Raw genomic sequence first — 21932 nt, forward strand, 5'->3', positions numbered from 1 at the left:
ATGCTATGTATTTTTAAATTTGTCTATGCCAGATGCTGTCAGTCAGAACAAAAAACTGTCCAAGCAGACAATCTGTGCGTCTGAATGTTGATCATGTTGGAAAGTAAAGGGGGAGGGGGGAGAGAGTGTGTCAAGGATTCATGGTCCTTCATCTTTGCAGTAGAGCAAACACGTCTCTCAGTATAACGACAGACAGCTGCTTCCACTTTCTAATGTGCCCTAACTTAGATCACTGAAAGAATTGTCAGCACTCAGAGAAACACACAAAGATAACACAGCCAGCTGCCATGAAGGGGAAAACAGCACAGCTCAGAAGAAATGGGATTTGTTCCATTTGCATGATGCTGGCTCCCTTGGGCCCCTTTCTTTCAAATCCAAAGCACAAAAGACAACACTTAACATATTTGCTTAAAGATGACAACCTCATGTTGATTTCATTTGGATGTAACAGTGTCAGGATTACAGATATAAGAATATATTATATCTGTAACAGAGACTGACAAATGTATCCATCAGTGAAACTGTCTGATTCATCTGCTTATACAGCCATTTTACCATCCCAAGGGTGCCATCTAAGTAGTAACTTTAGAAGACTGAAGGTCTAATTTTATTACACCACATTTCAACCTACTAAACAATATTATTTCTAAAATAGATCATTTTTATTGGAAGTCTCCCTGATGAAAAATCCAGTAGACACTGGAGAATTTATGTACTGTATGGGTCCTTTGAACTCAATATACTGCCCATTTTAAGCAACTTTCTTTATACACAATGAAAACCTAAGCTCAAATAACTGAAACTGAGTTAAAAACATAGATGATAATGGTGCCTATTTTAATATTACATCGTAGTCTGTCGCTATTTGAATATCTGCTATTTGGCAGTCCATCACAATTTAGAGTGCTTCTTGCTACAGTTCTGCATCAATAAAATAATTTCTTCAATGAAAACTCAATGAATAATTATTGTTCTTCGATACACTTTGACCAGCTGCACAATCTAATTTTTGGTGAGGTTTTTCTTCACCAAGCACTCCAAAACTCACATGAAAATCACTGAAAGCCAAACACGCTACTGATCGCATTGCGCTGCAGTTGCGGAAACAGAAAACCAAAGGGCACACGTTTACAAGATCTCCTGTCTGCGCAGTTTTATGGACCAGCCTCCCTTTTAATCAGATGAAACAATTAGGCCATGGTTAGACTCTCTCTGGTTTCCAATGCATTACACCAAAGTGTCTGACCGTGAAAGTCTCCTCACTGCCTCCCCAACTCCGCCAAGTGACTCTGCATAATGCTCCTGCCGCAACCTGCTTTGTCTAGAGGAACTCGAAACTGCTTGTTGCTATCTGCTGCCACCAAGAACTGCACCGTAATTCACTAGATTGAAGTTGTTTTGTAAAATGGAGTTAACTGCTGTACGTGGAATTTCAGCACAGCAGATGGTTACCAATCATTATTTTCAATTTGTTTAGTTTCAAGCAACGGGGCTGGTTGGGAAGAGCAGTGAGGACGACAGGAATGGGAAGAGGAGCAAGGTTAGGGACACGGGCTTGCCATGTAAGTAGTGCTAGATGGCATAGCACTGGAAAAAAAAAAATATCCAATTTTATACACATATATAGATTAAAAAAAAAAAATTTAAAAAATTTAAAGGGGGAGCTTACTGATCAGTCATTCTCTGTTGAAGAGTTACCTTACATTTTAAATATTGGAAGTGGATTTTAAAGTTTCCGAAGGTAAATTGTCTCTATTTACATTTTGCCATCATTCAAGTTTAAATCACTCTCTACTGTAAGTGGTTCAGTTGTTTAACTGGAAATGGAAAAGGAACCATTTATGGATAAGTGCACATGAACAGAAATTAAGCTGTAAATATCTGGGCTGGGCCATTATCGTAGTCCAGAAACATCTGGGGCTGAAGCTCAGGCTGGGCCCCGCTCCTTCTGTGTTTAGGTAATTGCTTAGATGATTTATAACTTACTGTTTCTATTAAAAATGGTTTAAAGAGAAACTTGGAGCCTGAATTCTAAAATGAAGATGGCTTTGGTCTTGATTTCATTTGTTCAGGAGGGAAGAAAGAAATCCTTTGCTGTTTTCTTCCCCTCTCCTACGTTTAAGAGATACAACGTTCCACCACAAGGACAAAATTAACACTTTTCTAGATTCAAACCAAAGAACGCAACACATACCCTTCCAGCAACAAAAATCAGAGATCATGCATCCAGCTTAAATTTGAGCTGCTCGGTTCTTTAATACTTCCCATCAAAATTAATTCTGAATTATTTTTCCCTCATATCTACTTTAAAAATAAATCCTATAAACTGTATCAATACATTCATAACATATTCACTTGTCCCTGCTATTTTGATCCATTCAAGAGTCAGTTAGCTCTGCCTGCCACCATGATGCCACAGGTGATGTGGGCACAGTCCCTCCTGTGGTCACCCCACCAGCACCCAGGCAGGACCACAGGCACCATGTCCCCCACAGGGACGTTTCTGACACTAGAACCTGCTTCCTTCACTCACTTCAACGCAGCCTATTTTTTTTCAACCTTCAGGACAAGCTACAAAAGCCACTCATTTCACAGGGTAGAAGAGGAAGTCACCGGATACAGGGGTTTGGAGGACACCAAGAAGGAATATGCTTGGATGATAGCAATCCTCTGCTGGCAGTTAGGAAAAAAAGGATTGCTCTCTCACAGGCAGAGCAGCCAGGACAGTCTCTGTCTGTAAACAAATGTCATCAAAAAACTTCATTATTTAAGACTAACCAGATACCTTAACTATACTTCCAACCCTTTTCCATGACAGCTAAAGCTTATTCTAAGAGCACTCCTAACCCTGCAGAGATGAGGTGTGTACAGGGGTTAACCATGCAGCCCTCCAGGTGCTACACGGCCTTTTTTATTGAGGTTTCTCTGTGTTGGGAAGTTTACTGCAAAGCTCCAACACAGAACACCAAACGAAGGAACAAGTTTGCAACCTGCGTGTATGCCAAGGCTGAAGTGACAGACTAGTGCCTGTCTCAGCCCCTTGGAAAAAGTAGATTAGATGAATCACAAAACGATGGCCACAGGTGATGATAAAGACATAAAAAGTATGACCTAGCACTTTCACAGATTGTGCCCTGTCTTGGAATTGTTTTTTCCCCTGCATTTCCATAAAATGTAGTCATCCTCAGACCGACAAAAACTCTTTGACATTTTGAGGCAATGGAAAACTTTGCATATGGGGTTGCATCAACCCAGAAACATACTAAATAAATCTTCCAAACTGGGTTATTGTCAAACTCCCCCCACAAAATTTGGTCCAGTAGCACCCATAAAGCAGATACCATACAACTCATATATGAAACAGCTTTTTAATTTATTTTTTTAAATTATTTTTAAAGAAAAGGTTTGAAATCTAAATGGGAATTGAGCATAGATCTCCTGATAATAGGTCAGGTGACCTCCAAAATAAACAAAACCAATCCACTTAAATTTTGCGGGATTCTTTCTCAGTTTTGCTTATGTTGTACAGAAACGTAGAAACTCAAACCAGTTGAGCTTCATGGCTCAATGATAATGTATAGCTAAAATGCTGTATTCATGCAATTATAAAGCAAAGTTTGCCCAGCATAACAGGCCTATCTGTTCAACTACACAGAGGGTTAAATGAAGTCATCAGCAGGAGGTACTTTTCTTCCTAAAGTGTATATGTCAGAATAATATTTAAAAAAGCTCAAGTAGAAAGTGCCCAAGTTAAACCAGTACACTTTTAGGAAAGGTTGTATACTTGGTTAGTGACACTCTGTGTGACAAAATTTTCTAAAACACATGTTTCTCCCTAAGCATATTCAGATTCTTAGACCACAACTAAACTACGGATTGGAGCATGACTTAATTTATGGTACCGAACCCAAGAATACTTGCTTGCTTGTTCTACTTCAGTAGATCTAAGGAAAATTTGAAGCAGACTATCACATTCATTTGAATTATTGGAAACCCTCTGAATTCTAATAGTGATATAGTGGAGTAGAAAAACATGGTCAAACATTTGAACTGGAACAAGTATGACTTCACATAAATATCAGTGTTAGTAACAATAGTCAATACAAGAACAAAAAAACCCCTGTAATATGGCATTTCATGAGATAAAAGGGTGAAGCAATTTAACCTAGGTGACTGCAGTAGGGTTAACTGGATTTAATCCCACCTGAATTATTTATTATCTAGATTTTAGTACATAATAAGTTTTAGTATCTAATTTTGCAAGTCTCAAATACAGTGTGCTGACTTCTGTAGTCTTTTGTATGGTAAAGAACAGTGTACACTTAAAGAAAGATTTCTACCAGGTGAAGGGTAACTGTGAGCAATATGATTATACCACAGCGGACTTGAGTCTTTACTTTCCTAAAGATCACCACTAGGGGAGGGGAGAAAAGAAAGAAGGAAAAGGAAGAGGAAGAGGGAGACAATATATCAAACACAAAAGCCTTCCCCCAGATTAAAAAATAAATAAATAAATAAACAAAACAAAAACAAAACCCCACCACTTAATATAGCAAAACTCCAAGAATAACAAGGAATACGCACAGAGAATTTACTATGTAACACAAATGGGATTCTCTCTGTAGGTACCAGCATCAAAACAGTGCAGATGGCAGTGGGCAAGGGTCTGGCGGAGCGGCTGTTGCCGTGCCCTCTAGAGGCTGAGTGTCTGGCCAAAGGACTTCTCAGCAGCTACTGAAGTACAGAGGAGGAATCTACCAGAACTAGATCTGTAAGCAGTGCTTACTCTTTGTTTTTTTAAGCATATTTTATGTACTCCAAGACACTGCAAGTATTAATATAGCAAACCAAACCTCTAAAGGATTCCTGTCAAGTATAAATACATGCATAAACACAAGATATAATTGAAAAAGTCTTTGCTTAATTAGCTCATGGGTGCTTTGGCATAGCATATAAAATGTAGATTTGAAATTTTAAGATGATATATCAATTCCCACAGTTGGGCTTTGGAATCAAAATTTTAAAAAATAAAATATATTCAGCATCAGTTCAGATACTTGTTACTCTTACTCTAATATGGAGCCACACCTTACAAATAACAACAATAAATTTTCTTGCCACCCACCTGTGTATTCATAAAGTGTGGATCTTTTTAAAGACAAAAAACATCACAGGGTAAATCCAGGGTCAAATTTTGCGTTGGCAGTAGGTAAAAAGCTCTAATATAGTTATGCTTAATAGCTCAGCCCAACAAGCATAACATCAAGTGGAATTTGGTGCACCAATGCAAATAGGTAGATTTGATTTTTTTCTTAAACCATACATGATTTTTATCCTTGTTATCTTACTTCTGAAAGGAAGTAAGTCTTACTACAGCTAACTAGGAAACAAATTTGCTTGCCTGAAATTCGGTGTTGAAATAGTCACTTTAGAAACAGTACACTAGTAAATTATATTACAATATAAAAGAAATCCCTCCTGAAAGCAGTTACTCTGTAAGAAACACGGATATACAAGTTTTCTCTTTTTTCAGTGCCTTTTTACCACTAAATGAGCATATTAACAGCTATTCTGTCTTTTGCTTTAAATATTTACAAAATACCCCAATTTGATACTGGTTGGTATATACAGCACAAGGAAACACAACAAGGAAAATAGTTATTTTCACCTCTAAAAGGATAGTTAAATGATAAATTAAAATCATTAATGAAACCCTCATTATTGTAACCACACAATACTATCATGCCTATTCATACTTCATTTTCTCGTAGAAATTACATTATACAACACAGCACATAATCGGTTCTGATTGGGGTAGGAGCGAACCAGTCGTTAACTATGACTAAAATGACCAGTTTTCCAGTGCAGTTGTCTTCTAATTAAATCTAAGTGTGGAGCACAGTCATTGAGATATGCTATAATGATTTGCTTGGAAGTATTTTTCCCTTTTGTTTTTTCCCCTCTGCTTTTCAGAATACCTTACACCTTTCAAAACTAGAGCAGGGAAGTAAAAAAAAAAAAAAAAAACCAGAAAAAAAACCCCACACTTGCTTCTGGCAGATGCCATGCCAAGGCATGTATTACTCACCATCCTTCCACCCACGTTCAGGAATGCGGCTCATCTATTTCTTAGATCTTCCCACTAACAGGTACTAACTCAAAAGCTCAGAACTGCACCTCAATTGCTATTTCATAAAGACAAGTTTCTTAATGACAAACCAGACTGCTGTTTTATTAGCAGCAAAATAAACACAGTTGTAGTATTGAATGCTGCATCAAGATACAGTGAATTCTCATATTTACTGTTAGCCGTTGGAGATGACACCCAAACGCAGTTCTGCTCCAAACCAGCTTCCAGCTGAGCACCGACAGTGCCAGTACTGTATCCAGAGAGCCTGACATCCAACTGCATTAAGTGGGCACAAATTTCCCCTCAGTTTATGGTTAGCTTTTTCTATAAGATCAGACTTAGAGAAGAAATAAGTTATTATATCATAGTCTCTTATCTTTACAATGAAAGACTGCAGGTCAGCTGGTAGAGGACACAACAAATACTGAAGTGATTATAGCCTTGATCTTAGTCAGAAGATAGAACTACATGCGTGTTGGCTGAGATGTCATAAGACTATGCAGAATGGCACTTTTCTGTGTTCTAGAAGTGTGGTATTTCTCCATTTCCTATATTTCAAATACGAAAGAGTTTCACAGTGGCAGGGTAAGACCGAGAGGCTGGGAACAGGGCGGGGGGGCCAGGGACGTGGGTAGGCAGAGAGAGGGGGGCACAGAACAGCTTTGAAAAGCCAAGAAGGAGAGCTTCTATTTCTCTTCAATGGGTTTATATCAGCCAGGCTTAAATAATGGTATTGCAAATTGAGGCCCAGGGGAATTCGGAGCATACAACCAAGCTTTTGTTCACCAAACCCCAAAAGGTATGTGGAAGATTTGGGTTGGGTTTTTTTTTTTCTTTTCCATTTAAATGGCATATGTATTTCTAAACCGTAAGTTGAACTATTTTGCTCTGATTATTGTATGGCCTTGCTGATTCGGTACCTGGCAGGAAAAGTATTTTTCATAGTCAGTATAGTAACAACTCTTTAAAGTAAAAATTATGTGTTACTGTACTTAGTACTTTAATTTACTTCACTTTAGAACTTTTGAACAAAGAAGAAAGCAACAAATCTATTAAACCTCATAGAGATTAAAAAATTTTAAAAAGGATGGAGCGTGGGGGGAAACAGAGAGAAAGAAGAGCACGGCTAGAAGACATTTGAGGGGATGTAAGCTTTCCAGTGTAAACACAGAAGCTAATTAGTATGTTATGATTTTAAAACATATTCTGTTATCAGAAAGCAAAATAGAAATCCGCACTAAAAAAAGATAATCTTCTTCTGAAGTCTTTGAAGCAGGTGGACAAAACCATAGGCACATACAAACATACGCCTCTACTCTCCCCTCCCCACACACATGCACAGATACAAAATTGGGTTAGTGCTTTGTAAACATGCTTAGCTCATGTAAATCTGTCTCAGGATTTTTAAGTGTACTTTATCACACTGTAAGATTTCTATACAAAACCAGATTAATCTAACTCCTTCAGATTATTATTAGAAACTCACTATTTGAGGACATCTATCTTTACAGTAACTACGCACCATTAAGGAGCACAATGCCCATAATTGTTTAAAAAAGCCATAGGGGGGAGGGGGAAGGGAGAAAAGGATCAGGAGAAGGTAACTAAGAAAGGTTTTGCAATTAGAACAGCATCACGTCCTCCGCATTTTGCTCCTTGAAATATTTGTACAGTAACAAACTGAGTTTAAAGTTTCCCCCATTCAAAATCACAAACGAGTCATGCATTATACCTTTATGTAACACACATATTTTAGTCCTGATTAATTTAAAATGTGCTCTTACAACCACCAGGAAAAATCAAAACCCCTACTCTATCATACAGCATTAATACCTCAAGAGGAAGATCGTAGCATTTAAGCAGTACAAATAAAGCTAATGCCTAACATTTTCTAGGGAAATTCCTTATAACACCCGCCACCTGCCTCCTAAAATTTGTTGCACACCTGCATATCCAAAGTCAATACCAATTGCAGTGATTCAGCACCTCTGATAACTGAACACCCAAAAGTGGAAACCTGAATTGCCCTTGTGGAGATGCACCACTGTTGATGTTATTTATCACAGCCACTCCAAGCCTTCAAGCTCAAACTGCAGCTGTTGCAGCAGCTCCAAAACAGAAAGGAGCAGTAACTTTAGCTAAAAATGACTTGTCTGCCAGGAATGAAAGCAACAACTTCTATTATCTCTAAATAGAGGACATCTTGAGGGAGTGGGGAAGAAGTATGCTGGCTAATTAATCAAGAACAAAACAGCTTTAATCAGTGGTGAAAATTATTACTCCGAATAAATACCAGTGTTAGTTTGTCTGATATTCTGTACCATATGGATAAACTGCTTGGTGGTGGAAGAGATGTCACATTATGACTCTCTGAACGTTTCTAACTAGTGAAAACTTTAAAAATGTCATGCATTAAGGTGTTTGTTATTACCAGTGTCTATAAGCACATGATGAGATACGTTGTACCTGTATCTAACTTTAAAAAATAAAATAAAAGCTTAAAACAAAGGCTTCTCAAACTTTCTGTACTATGTGTCTCAACAATGACATCCTCTGCACATTAAGGTGTGCCTTTGATTTCACTGTCACGTTGACAAATGCTGTGGGCCAAATAACAAGAAGTGTGTCATACCCCTTGTTACATAGGGTTTACTGACTCTCAGCTTCAGATCTCTGCCAACACTATATTAATCTGAACAACAGATTAAGTTTCTCGATAGGCCTACCATGGTATCAGCTAAATTAAAATTACCGCTGAAGTTTTTAAACTGAAACTTGAAAAATACACCAGTGTTGTAGCATGAAGAATGCCTACACAGGACAGGAGTATGAAATGAAAGTCAAAGAACAAAATGAAAATCAATGATTAAAAAAAAGTTAATCACTGCATGAGCAGTTTCCAAAATATATTTATTTCAGCTTTTATTGAAGGCAAAGAGTAAGAAATAACGAATTATCAGAAATTCTATTAAGACATGAAAAATTACTGTCTTTAGAGTATCTGCCTCTTTATAGTATGTTCAATAGTGCACCTGCATAGATACATAGCTAACATAAAGCTGCAGATCTGACACTAGTAAACACAAAACCACTTAATTTTGTAAACTAATTGTCCATTCAGTTGAAGAGTTAGCAAATTTACAGTCTCCTTCCATAATAAAAATAACTGAATCTTTTTAGTTTACACCCAGCCTTTTTCTGACTGAATGGGGATATTCAGTTCACAAATTATCACAAGTGACTTTAAATCTACATCACTTTCATAAAAATCAATACACACGATTTAAAATTTGAATTTCTCTATTTAAATCAGGCAGATGACATATCAATTAAGTTTAAAGTTCTTCAGCAAACTCCATGTGTATTTTAAATAAAACAATTTAATAGAGTGAAAGAAAAGATTCATAAAATCATTCTGTCCAAACTGAGTTTGCCTACAGCAACATTGCTTATTCTTTTAGAGCTGCAAGAGGAAACAAAATTGTATTCATATACCTAGAGCGTATTTCTACTATACTGTATATAGCGATGTAGTCCACAAATGCCAACAACAAGGGACTGAAAATAGGATCAATTCTTTTCCTTCTCAGAAACAATCTTGTAAGCATCTGAGTTCCCAAAGACATAAAAGAATAGTTACTTTTCTGAGATCTTTTGATATTGCTCTTCATGGTGGAGCTATCCACGAGTGATGGGAAAGATCTCTTTTGAAAGTAAATGGTGCACCTTCAAGTGTGTTCAGATACTTCTTTGCTGTTCCTTTCTATGTTTCTCAAGTTTTACTTGAAAAGGTTGCTTGATTTTTTTAAATTTGGCTTAGGTATCACAATGGGATACCTTATATCAGTCAGTGCCTGCAAACCTTATTCTTCCAGCATAGAATCTAGCTGTTTCTTTCTCTGCGTCAACACAGGAGGCTGAAGTAATCAAATAGGTCTAAAGAAGACAGAGGATGTTAACCTGCACTTTCTCGGAATTTGTGATGGGTAAGTTCATACTTTCAACATGACCACACTGAGCCGTAAGGTATATAAATAGCTACTTTTCATCTAAAAGCACAGCCATCACAGAAGCAGGGCTATCAGTTCACAATATTTTATATGTCAATATTGATACTATTGTTGGGGATTAATTTCTGCATATAGCTTCATCATTCCCATTCACCCTCTGCTGTCACTTAGTAATATAAAGCACTTGTTGGCTCTTCCCCTCACCGTGTCTCCAGAAGAAACAAATCACGCGTTAACATCTGTTGTACTGTATAGGAATATCTTTGCAGCAGTACAGTTCTCATAGTTTTATTAAGTGATAATTCAAGCTCACTTTATAAATGTTTTTTTATTAATGACTTGCTTGCATGCTAGAATAGATGAAACAGAAGGGGACAAACCTCTCAGAGGAAAATAAGGATGTTATTTCCAACATATTAAAAGGCCAACAGCAGTTGTCCTAAATCGGGTAAAACAAACAAACAAACAAACAAACAAACAAACAAAACAAACAAACAAACAAACAAACAAACAAACAGCACAACCAACCAATGAACCAAACAAACAAAAAACCACCTTGAATAAGAGCATGAAGATACATTCCTGCCACAAACAACTGTAACCCACCAGGTCCAACCCCTTCTCCCATCTCCTCTCAATATTCATTTTCAAATTCCATTCAGATTAGCAGGAGTTACGCAAACATGCATTAATGTGTCCCTTAAGTATTTTATCACTCTGAAGGCAAGAAACAAAAAGTTTAATTACGACCCATACCCGAGAATCATTCATTCAGACCCTGCTTAATTAGATGTGAGACAGCTATCTTAGATCATGAAGTTTGACCACAGTGTGCTCTTACTGCTAGAGTATTAATGCAAATAAGATACAGATTACTGAAACCAATTTATCATTACCAATCTATAACCAGCTTGACACATGCACACATTCGAAAATATCACACAAAATAAATTGTGGCTTACATCTTCATGCACTGAGCAATCCATATACAGAAAATGAACCATATGCTTTAACAAAGAGTACACGACACAATAAAAGTAGAATACGAGAGGATTAAAAATGTAACAAAAAGTCCAAGCAATATGTTATTTCAAGGAACTTGGAGCAAAAATAGACTTGCATCACCAAAGTTTGCTGTCTCATCAAAATAATCTCAGGGTTTTTTTCCCACATCACTTTCAGCTGTTCAACTAACAACATACTAGAATTGGCTACACTATACTTTAAAAGAATTGAGAAAATAGTTTTTCAGTAACAGTTAAATAATATGACTTGTAATTGCTACTTCAGTGTTTCATGGCACATCAGACTACACGCTTAATAGGCTACTATAAAAAAAATAAAATCAGCTAGTAACATGACAGTCATCTGTAGTTGCACTATTTTTAATTATAGCTGAGACACTAAACTTTTTTCCAGAGGCAGAAAAACAGTTTAAAGAACAAAGTTTTATTCCATGATTAAAATATAATAATGCATGGCTGTTCTATTGTAAAAATACAATAGTCATTGTAGTAAGGAGTATTTCTTATATGATTAAACAGATAGTTCAGTATTATGATATGTTTGACAAGTACCATTACTAGCACTATAGAAAAAGACATACAATATTTTTATTACCGCACTGCATGTGCCGATACCTCGTAGCAACATAACTCAGCAAAAAGGAAGCATAGACTCCTCATTTTCATCTCTGCAGGCAATTCCGTATGCTCTTAATTAGTGGTGCTTTCTGCAGATTACACTTCCTAGTATTCTTCCTACTCTCAAACTGACCTGTCAAAGTCCGATCTCCCCCCCGGTTTCTCAAGACTTTGGTAACCAAGACTGACCAACTATTTCTCTTTCCATTTCACCTTTGCTTGTCACACAGCGAGACCAACATCAACAGGTATTTAGAAGCAATAGTAGTGAAGTCCACTTGTATTTAGCAGGTTGCTGCAGATACAAATTATCTTCTAAGAAACGTAATATGTATACACGCATTCTCTTTAACATGCTGATTGGGGGGTGGCAGGTACAGTTATTAAAGAACTGAAAGCCTTAGATTTCCTTTGACCTCCATTACAGTCTAGGACTCTCTGCTCCTTGAAGGATAAGATTGTATTTGTCGAACCTGTGGCAACATACTGCAAGTGGATTTTCTCTGTTCTTCTGTATTAGCTGTCATCCTTTAAAGGAAAACAGTTTCACTAAGGGAGATGTATATGTTGTTTTGAGCTTCAGATTTTTTTTATTTTTTTTTTTTTAAGAAAAAAGAAAAACTGAATGATCTTAAGGAATTTTCTTTATGCTTACATTTCTCACACACTCTATAAAAATATCATTGACATAGGGTGAAAAGGTCGCATGCCTCATAGAAATGGAGCCAAGTGCTCCACTAAGGTAAAAACCTGGAAAATATCCCGATAACTAATTCTATCTACTGGAAATTTGTTATTATTATTTTAGCAACAAAAAAATCTCCAGGCCCTTTGCCAGCTTAGAGTTCCCTGAAGTGATCTTTTCCATAAGGAAGATAAGTTTTCACTTAGAGGACAACATCTTTAGCAGCAAGAGTTTAATACTCTGCAACAATATCAGGAATACACAATCCTGAATTTACAGCTCTTCAAATTACTTTTATAGCTATGCTGTTCATTTTTAATCACGTGCTTATCTAAAATGTCATATATTTTTGTAGCCATAATATCTGATTTAAAACAACTTCCAATAAGCCAAAGAACAGTACACACACGCGCACCCCCAAAAAGAGACACCAAAAATAAAAGCCACAGGGGGCCAGATTATGGGAGCTATAAATTACTGTAGCTCTTTAAATTATTTCACAGCAGCTAAGGATTGGGCCAAATATCCACAATTCCAAACCAAAGTTGATTTTTTTTCCACATGCATCTGCTCTGTTAATGACACCCGAGAATTTCTAACTAGTTTATCTCTAATTCTTTTATAGTTATTTTTATGCCTTTTCTTATCAATGACTCAAGATGAGCAAAAGTGTTGATTGATCAAATAATCTAGCTTTATTGACATACAATATTCCTCAATACTTCAGAAATGTCTGCAGAACAATGTCCTCCAATCATAAGATCAATGAATCAATGTAAAACCCCAGTAATTAAATTTATCAACTCAGTATCAATACATCTGACACTTTATGAAAGTATTATATGAAGTTTGTTCTCTTAAGGGATATATTGATTGAGGGCAAAGAGCCAAATATTTCTATCATTAAATCTGGGAATGCTAAATCAAAACTCATTCTGTTACAAACAACATACAAATGTCTCATGCTTATTCTGTACCATTAAACCCACTCCTAATAAGCAGATAAGACCATTAATTAATGATTAAGACTACAGGAAGATCAGTCATTAGATTCAATGCTTCTTCTACGCATTCATTGAACAAATGTATTGACAGGAACCGTACCGAATCATTTTCCTCTAGGAATTATGTTTAAAAGAGGAGGATACCATCGAAACAAAAGCAGATTTTAAACCTTGTTCATGGAGCATAAAATAGGCTCAATTAATTAAATAGATTTCTAAACCAAAACTTTACAGTCTAAAAGAGATTATCTCATCTCTCTCATCATAATTGAAAGGTGAACACTAAAGCCTCAAGATGACACATCTGGTAAGAGCCATATTAAAAACCAAAACAGGAAAACAAAACCACCATCCAAGCATTTTACAATTTAAATTTTAAAGGGCTAGTATACAAACTATTCTGAAATATATTAGCTGTTATCCCTTATTATAATAGTAAGCAAGTAGGGTAGAAAAGTTCATGAAGTGCCACTTTATCGATTACGAGAAAAGAAAAAAAAAAAAAAAGCAGTAGGTGTTTTATATCAAGAAGAAAAAAAAAAAAAAAAAAAAAAAGAAGATATTTTGCTCTGCTTAAACCAAAAAAAAAGTCTTAAAGAACAACTAATGACATAAGACTGCCATTTTTCCACACGAACAGTATGATAAAGATATCAGTAACAACACAATCTTCATATTTCTAACATACTGCTAGAATAAGAGAAGCAAACATCCCTGTGCTTTCACAGATGTTGCAGTAACTAAAATCAATTTGATCGAGTACTGAAGGTATTTTATTATGAAGGGGGGAAAACAACGACAAAAACCCCAGACCCAGCAGATTCATGTAGGAGTCACATCCTGCTAAAAACCTCAAACAATGAATCTTTATTTCCACACTATGATGCCTTCATTTCAAACATGGTTAATTAGCAAGTATAACACTCACCAAAACTCCCACCACGCTGCTGTTTGCTGCTTATTTGCAAATGGGTGTCTAGCAAGTAACTGTAAGCAGTATTAGTCTCATTTATGACACTGAAGAAGTCAAAGCATCCTGCTTTAAGGAAGATTGCTCTCATATCTTAGCCAAAAAAAAAAAAAAAAAAAAGCGCAAAACAAAAACCCAACAACAAACACCAAAACCCTATTTCATCAGACAGATTCCTTGATAATTCAAATACAAACTTCATGAAAAATAAAAAACTTTTTTGAAAAGTTGCTGAACAATTCAAATGAAAATAAGAGAAAAAATATGCAGAGATAAAAGGAAAAAAAATCAGTTTAGACTTTGCTTTGGTCCCTTTTATTTTTATTTGAAACCTCAACTTTATATTCAATTTAAAATGCACTGCTTCTGTTGAGAATTAAAATGTGGTTCGTATGTCAAAAATTGAAACAAAAAGAGGATGAGAAGGGGAAGACACACTTAACAGGACTCTTAACATGTTTTAAGCTGTGCAAACAGATATCTTCAAATGTGCCTTACTTGCAATAAACATTACTTTGGCAGTAAAAGAAACTTTGCTTCACAGGGAGTAGAGGTGGAAACTGAGATAACAAATACAGAAGAAGAAACAAGACTGAGAGGGAGGAAGAAAAAAAAAAAACCTTCTCAAGCTGAACTCTATAAATACCACCACAAAAGCAATGGGAAAAGGTTCAATTTGGAAGTAACAGATGTATTCCTAAGCAAAAAAAAATATCCCCGATGAAATAACGTATGAGCATGCAGAGAGGATCTTTAAAAGTATGAAAAGAGATGCACGTGTGGCAAAGCTAAAGTTTCAATGTGAAAATAAAAATTAGGCAGAAGATCTGATACCTTCTTGGTATACCAGCTCTGTATCACAGATACTTGATGATTTTGTCACACTCAGAACAGAGTCATTTTTAAGTGCAAACCGGTCCTACTCTCTCCAGCTTGTTCAATTTTATAAATTTGGGATCAAAAACATCAAAGCAGCTTCTACTTCGGACCTAACTTTTAGAGGATCAATGTGACAAGTCACTGCTTGATAGATGTTTCTCTTGATAAACGACTTGTTCAAAAGAGACATTGTAGCTTTCATTTCCTGACCACAACACACTTTTAATTTGCAACAGCAGAGCTGCTGGAGTGTGACTAGTTCCCACTTTCCAGCCTTTCAGGATTGTGGCACTGTCAGGCCACATACACTGGTAAAACAAAAACTCAGAAAGAGGTGCATCCGCAGCAAGAATTGTAGCGAAACTTTTCCTCAAACAGGGACCTGATTATGGTTGATTTCTCCTAACAGTGGGCTTTAAACCCCCCTCCCAACCATCTCCAATCCCTAACATTTTAGGGAAGGGGGAGAAGAGAAATCATTTCTGGAAATATATACTTAAGTGTTATAGAACATATATAGCTGCCTAATAGTATCATGTTTGTTATACATATATATATTATTGATACTATAATTATTATTATTATGTGGGAATGGCATTTAACAGTTCAAACCATCCACACCATCCAATTTCAGCTCTCAGCATACTGTCCGATTCCCGATTTAAAATTTATAAATGTAATATCCTCCTCATCACAAGCAGCAGTCCAATCTGCTCTGAATATATATTACAGCTTTAACATCACAGAGGGAAATCTCCCATCTGGCAATCACATTCGCTCCAACAGCTCTAGGAAGAAAAAAAAAAAAACAAATGTTCCGCTCTCGCTCGCTTACTCTCCTCCTTAAGACATTTCTCAGGGTAAATTATGTGCATCTAAAATAAACAGTTGCCTTATTGATCGCTTCAAAGTCAACAAGTTCTAAACGCAAAATGCAATCAGATCGTTCCCATCACACAGCACCCGGGATATGTTTAGCAATATAGTCACCTACAGCACCAAAATAGGAGTGTACATTGTGCAACTGCTCTCTCAATTTCTTTCTTGCATTCAGATATGTTATTACGAGAGATCATCAGCCACACACACCAGACCTCCCCCTTATCCCAAACAAATACACGCACACACACGCTCACTCTCTCTGCATCCTTATTTGTTGCTACCACATGCAATTAAAAGTGAACGTACCCCCTTTTTGGTTGCACAAAACAGTATAATAGTTGCTTCTGTTCTTAGTTCCTTAGTCTTAATTGCATACCTAGAGGTGTATCTACTGCACCACAAGGAGATCTACTGAAATTCACCATGCTCCATTTTATCTGACTTTTTTGGAGGAGGGGGCAGCTTGGGGGGCTGGAGAGTGACCGTTAAAATGAAGCCAGTTTCAGCACCTGATTATTTCATTCTGTTGCACACTGAGAACAGAGCAGTGGGAACCAGACACTTGTAAACTGAGCATAAAATACCACTTATTAAACAGTATTAAACATTCGGCCACAACAGTAATTTTGTCTGTTTACATGCAAAACATTCCCCCACCCCACGTCAGTTAAAACCTCTAGCAGATGATTATGCTGAAAGTAAGAGAGGGGAAAAGCAGCTGGAGTTCAAATGAATACTCAAAAATTATTAGTTTGTAAATAAAAAGATGCATTTTAGGCACGTATGTACAAGTAGGTACACGTATAGCTGTATATATTCATTGCTACGCATTTTCGCTTTCTCCAGTCTCCGAGTTTTACTAATTTACATACCATTGGAGTTCAGTGGTGTATGTAGTGCACTGCTAGCAACATGCAACTTTAGGTTTTACAACTACGATCAATATAATGGACAAAACTAATGCTATAATCAAAGCAGAAATTATAAACAAATGATAGCAACAGAAAAAAATGCTTATACATACACAAGTGAAAATATACTATTAAGCATTAGGTATTTATCACAAAATATTTGCATGCAGAGTCCTCGGTGCGTTATCATGCTATTTAAATTCGTCTTTGCTATTTAGATGCAAAGGAAGTAGATCCCAAAACGGACATACCATAAACACTGGTGCTACTGATCATTTCTTGCTGGCAGCACAAAAAGCTGAATTGGATTTTTCACAAGCAGGAATTCCAAAGGTTGCTTTTCATTAAAGCCACTTTTCCTCTCAGCTATCAAATGTCACTGCCTTGAAACGTGGGCCCTTTCGTCAGGTATTCATTTAACCTACATGCATATAATTAAGTGGGAAAGCAACATCAACAAAAAGGGGATCTCAGATCACAAGAGAAGAAAGAAAGGGGAAAAAAAAGCACATGACCAGGAATGCAAGTCCATGTCAATTTCACTCACTCCCATTGAAACTAACAAGAGCTCCAGGGAGGATAGTAATAGGATCAGTGGATTGTATATACCATTAAATTATACATCTTTCTCTCCCTTCCGAGCCAACAATACGCCCACCACGCTGTACCCCCTCCAAGATGATGTGCTTACATTTTACTGCAACAGCTCCTCTGACACATTCATGCCCCCACCCGCCAAGATACAGCAATTTAAACCTAACTTTTGTTTTGCGAGATTCTTATTTGCACTTATTTGCTCAGAAGTTAGTTGCCTCAAAGTCCAGCCCCGCATTACCTGCGGTTTATTATTTTCAATGCAACTTAAAAATAAATCCAATTAGGAGGAGGAGGAGGTGGGGAGGGAGCTTGCAATCGCGAACTCTTAATCTGCCTACTATTGTTGGCAATGACCAAGGAGGAAAAACCATGCACTGCGATTGTATATCTGTACTTTCCAGACTATGATTAGGAAAGCAGACCGGAGTGTTTAGTATCAGAAAACGACCACAAATTAGGCAAAATATTTAGGGTACGAGCGGACGATTAAAAATATATATATACGCGGCTGTCTCGGAGAGCTTTAAGATTAAGTAAAATTTAAAACGATGGTAGAAAGACCAGGGAAAAAAAATCCTCTTACCTGGAGATTTGGTAGAAGAACCCGATAGGTTAGAGTAGCATCGATCCGATGTGTTTGCTGATAAATGGGGGCTCGGGTTAAGTGAAGGTGCCTATGATTTGAAATCATTCCAAGTTTTTGAAGGGAAGACTGACTGCAGCCTCTGCCATGTTGGAATTTCAAACCCAAAACAGCTGCTTTGCAAGGAGCCAGCATGCCAGCAGCTGGACGCCTGCGCAGAGCGCCGCCGAGCCAAATTCAAATCACTTTCACGCGAAGAGCCAAAGATCAGTTTTCAAAGGGGGAGCGGCGCGGGGGGCGGGGGCGCTCCGCGGCCTTGCGCGCCGGGGCCGCCGCTTCCCGCGGGGGGCGGCAGGGCTCCCGCGCCGCGGCCCCGCTCCCCGGGCTGGCGGGACAGGGTCAGCGGGCTCCCTCTGCGGCGGCGGGGCTCCCCCGGGCGCGGTGGCACTCCGCGGTTTGGGTTGAGGGTGGCAGGGCAGGGGCCTAGCGGCGGCCCGCGGCCGCGGGGAAGGCGGGCGGGGCGCCGGAGGACCCCCGCCCGCCCCGCGCCTCGCTGCCTGCGGCTGGGGCGCGTCCCGGCTCCGCCAGCGGCGGCCTGCGCGGCTGCCCTCGCCGGCCGGCTGCTGCGCCGCGTCCCCGGGCGGCCGGTGTCGGGGCTGCCTAGCCGTCACCGCCTCCCGCTTGCGGAAAATGGCCGGGGGGGGAAGTGCCCCGCGGGCTGGTCCCGGCCCGGGCGGCCGCCAGCGCCGCGCAGCCGTGCCCGGTCCCCGCGCTGCTCCCGGGGAGCCCCAGCAGCTGCCCGCCGGAGCCCGGCTGCTAGCAGCCGCGCCGAGGCATCCCCGGTAGCCGGCAATGGCTGAGGGGCCCCGGCAGCCACACCTCCCTCTGTCCGCACTTCCTCAGCCCCGCTCGGCGGGGGATGGCAGGGAGCCAGCTACCCCGGCCCACAGCTGCCGGGGACTCCCCTTGCATAAGAGGGATTCCCCGGGGGGCTGTTAGACGGGCTTTACAGCCTCTTTATGCTGGCAGGGAAGGCATAAAGTGGCCACACAGCACAAATTGGGCCCTCCTTCTCACACACCGGTTTACACTGTCTCTCGCAAACGGGTCCTCCGTCTCTCTGCAGCGTGGCTGACCCGTAGTGCCAGTGCTGACGGGCACTCTGCTCCCTCCAGAGCATCCCTGCGCCCGCAGCTGTAACAACGGAAGTGAGGACTCTCCATGACAGATCTATATTCTTGGTTTTACACCTGATGTGACTATCAGAACATTTTTACCTTCTCGTGTACTAGAGAAGAAGCCATGCTGTTCAGATGCTGTTCCTGGGCTTTGGTTTAGGATCCTCCTGGAGTGCTTTCGTTTCCTCTCTTCCTGGTCCTGCTGAGGACTTAAGAATGGCTTCAGAGGGCTGTTTGTCTGTCCTGGATGTGGAAGAGGCAGATTAAATTTTCTTAGTAAAAAAGGATTATGTACTGGGGGTGTGGGCTTTGGAGGAGGCACAGGACACCAATCCCAAAAGATTCGCATCTGGAGGAATGGGAACGAACTGTTTTCCTGGCTGTTTTCCTTTTCACTAATATAGTGTGCCTAACTAGAACTCAGAACCAGTTGCCACCAGAAGCTGCTGTGATCTGTCAGGCAGTCCCTTTCCTACCAGATAGTGGAAGAAAGGACTGGAAGGCCTGTCTGATTGATGGGGTCCATGAGGTGATTCAGTCAACCTAAAAAGATTTTCACCAGCTAAAGACTCTTTGGGGAGGCCTGAGGCCCCCAGATGAAAAAGCTGTGCCTAAAGACTGGAAATAAAAGGACAGAGCAAAACAGCTGGACAAGATTCTGCTTATTAAGGATATGGAAGGTGTTCCTAGCTTGCTTAGGCAGCTAGGGATAACACTAGCACTGCTACATGAGGAGAGCCCTGCTAGTGAAATAACAAGCAGTACCTGAAGCAAGGAGCTAGTTCTAGAGCAGATACAGCTTTTACTAGCAAAACTGTTTCTGCTTCCCATTGTATCCCAACAAAAAAAAAAAAAAAAAACAAAAAAAAAAAAACAAAACAAAACAAAAAACCAAACAACATGTGAAAACACAGTTTTTGGGATATAGACAACTATTTTTAGAACTTACAACATAGCTATAGCAACAGAAGTCTATAGAAATCACTTTTAGACAGACACTCAGGGCAGCCAGCAGACAAGAAACCCCACCACAACACCTGCTGTAGCCCAGTGTGCAGCGTGCTCTTCTGACACCATTTCCCTGCCCTCAGCATCGGGTGGCTGGGAGCTGGGGGCCCATAGCCTGGATCAGCCCACTACTTGAGCAGATAAGCCACTCATTGTGCTCTACAAGAGCTTGTGGGTATTAATTGCAGCTTTGGCATTAACACAAGCAGACAACAGTTCCAAATGCAGGTAACACATCAGTAGCCTCTGGTGTTCACAAATTTGACCAAGCTGTACATATTACACTTAGTACTCCCTGATGCTGAAATCTGCAACACAGCATATCACCTCCGCCAGTGCTGCCAGCAACAAGCACTGAAAATAAGAAGTCATGGTCCCAGGTCATGAAGTCAGTCTTAAAGTCATATCATTAAACATAAAAATGATTCTTTCTGTCTTTGCAATTTTGTACATATGGATTCCTTTTCCCATTTTTTTTTCCAAAACTGTGGCACTATGTACCATTTCTCTCAAGTGAAAGATTAGTTTCTTGCACAATTACAGAGCTCCGTGACTTGTAGCCGTAGGAAAACAATGGCAACTATCATAAGGCACTACTAGATGAGCATGAGCACTTTTAAAATTTTTTGACCAATGAAGAATACATTTGTCAATCCTAGTGTTGCATTAACCTCAATATTTTCATTTTATGTACCTATGTCTTTTTTCCCTTCAGGCTTCTCATGCCATGTTAAAATAGCCTGAATTGAAACAGTAGCCATGCAGTATATGTTTGTATGGTCTGGCATTCATCTCTGTGCAGGTCAGCATAAGACTTACGTACCATATTAAGTCCTTATTTCAAGGTCTGAATTAGGCTGAAGTGAAGGCCTTGTTCAGCTTATCTGTACATTGATTAATTCCACTCTTTGTTTAAAATTACATCAAACAGTGCTGATCCTTTTGAATGGGAAGTTTTCATGGACTTTCAAACTGGGATTGTTACTTAGAGCCTATTTCTACATCTAGATGAAATGTTCACAATGAAATTCAAAACCACATGAAACTTGCCTGGTTTCAGGTTTTGTTACAAACTCCACACTCAGAACAGGCTCCTTGAAAGGTTCACAGACCTTTTCAGAAAATCTAGATTAATAACATTTATACCATTTGAATTGTGAAAACAAAACTAAAGAAACAAAAATTCTAGAAAATAAACAAGATTCTCTAACTATGCTACTGCATCACTTCTCCCAGGGATGCTGATGTGATGCATGCAGACTTTGCAGTTACTACTTAGTATACCTAGTGAAAATACAATAGGAACTATAATAGAAACAATGGTGTTCTGTGAAATAGTCTTTAGTACCTTTACATTAATGACATGGATTTCTTCTGAAAATGAGAGCAAGTTTTCAAAGTGGCAGACAATGTTGGCGTTCTTCCAATGCTGACAGTTTGGCAGCATCTGTG

The 21932-nt window shown here is 38.9% G+C and overlaps 1 protein-coding gene across 6 annotated transcripts in view; it reads right to left on the bottom strand.

Moving 5' to 3' along the window:
* Nucleotides 1-18834, bottom strand: part of FIGN (fidgetin, microtubule severing factor) — a 102579-nt gene extending 83745 nt beyond the window's left edge. For 3 of the 6 annotated variants that reach the window (XR_011739985.1, XM_065841573.2, XM_071810983.1), the window contains exons 1-2: nt 18295-18428; nt 17366-17535 (exon numbers count right to left, since the gene is read on the bottom strand). Coding sequence is in view for 3 of the 6 variants with exons in the window: in XM_065841573.2 (XP_065697645.1) it covers nt 17366-17390 (25 nt within the window). In the remaining 3 variants the exon portion in view is untranslated. Of the gene's footprint in view, nt 1-14400; nt 14445-17365; nt 17536-18294 lie in introns of those variants that run through there. The other 3 variants (XM_071810982.1, XM_065841574.2, XM_071810984.1) reach the window with 3 other exon arrangements.
* Nucleotides 18835-21932: the final 3098 nt, after the last annotated feature.

This window comes from Patagioenas fasciata, chromosome 7, assembly GCF_037038585.1.
Source record: "Patagioenas fasciata isolate bPatFas1 chromosome 7, bPatFas1.hap1, whole genome shotgun sequence".
In the NCBI taxonomy this organism is placed as follows: Eukaryota; Metazoa; Chordata; class Aves; order Columbiformes; family Columbidae; genus Patagioenas; species Patagioenas fasciata.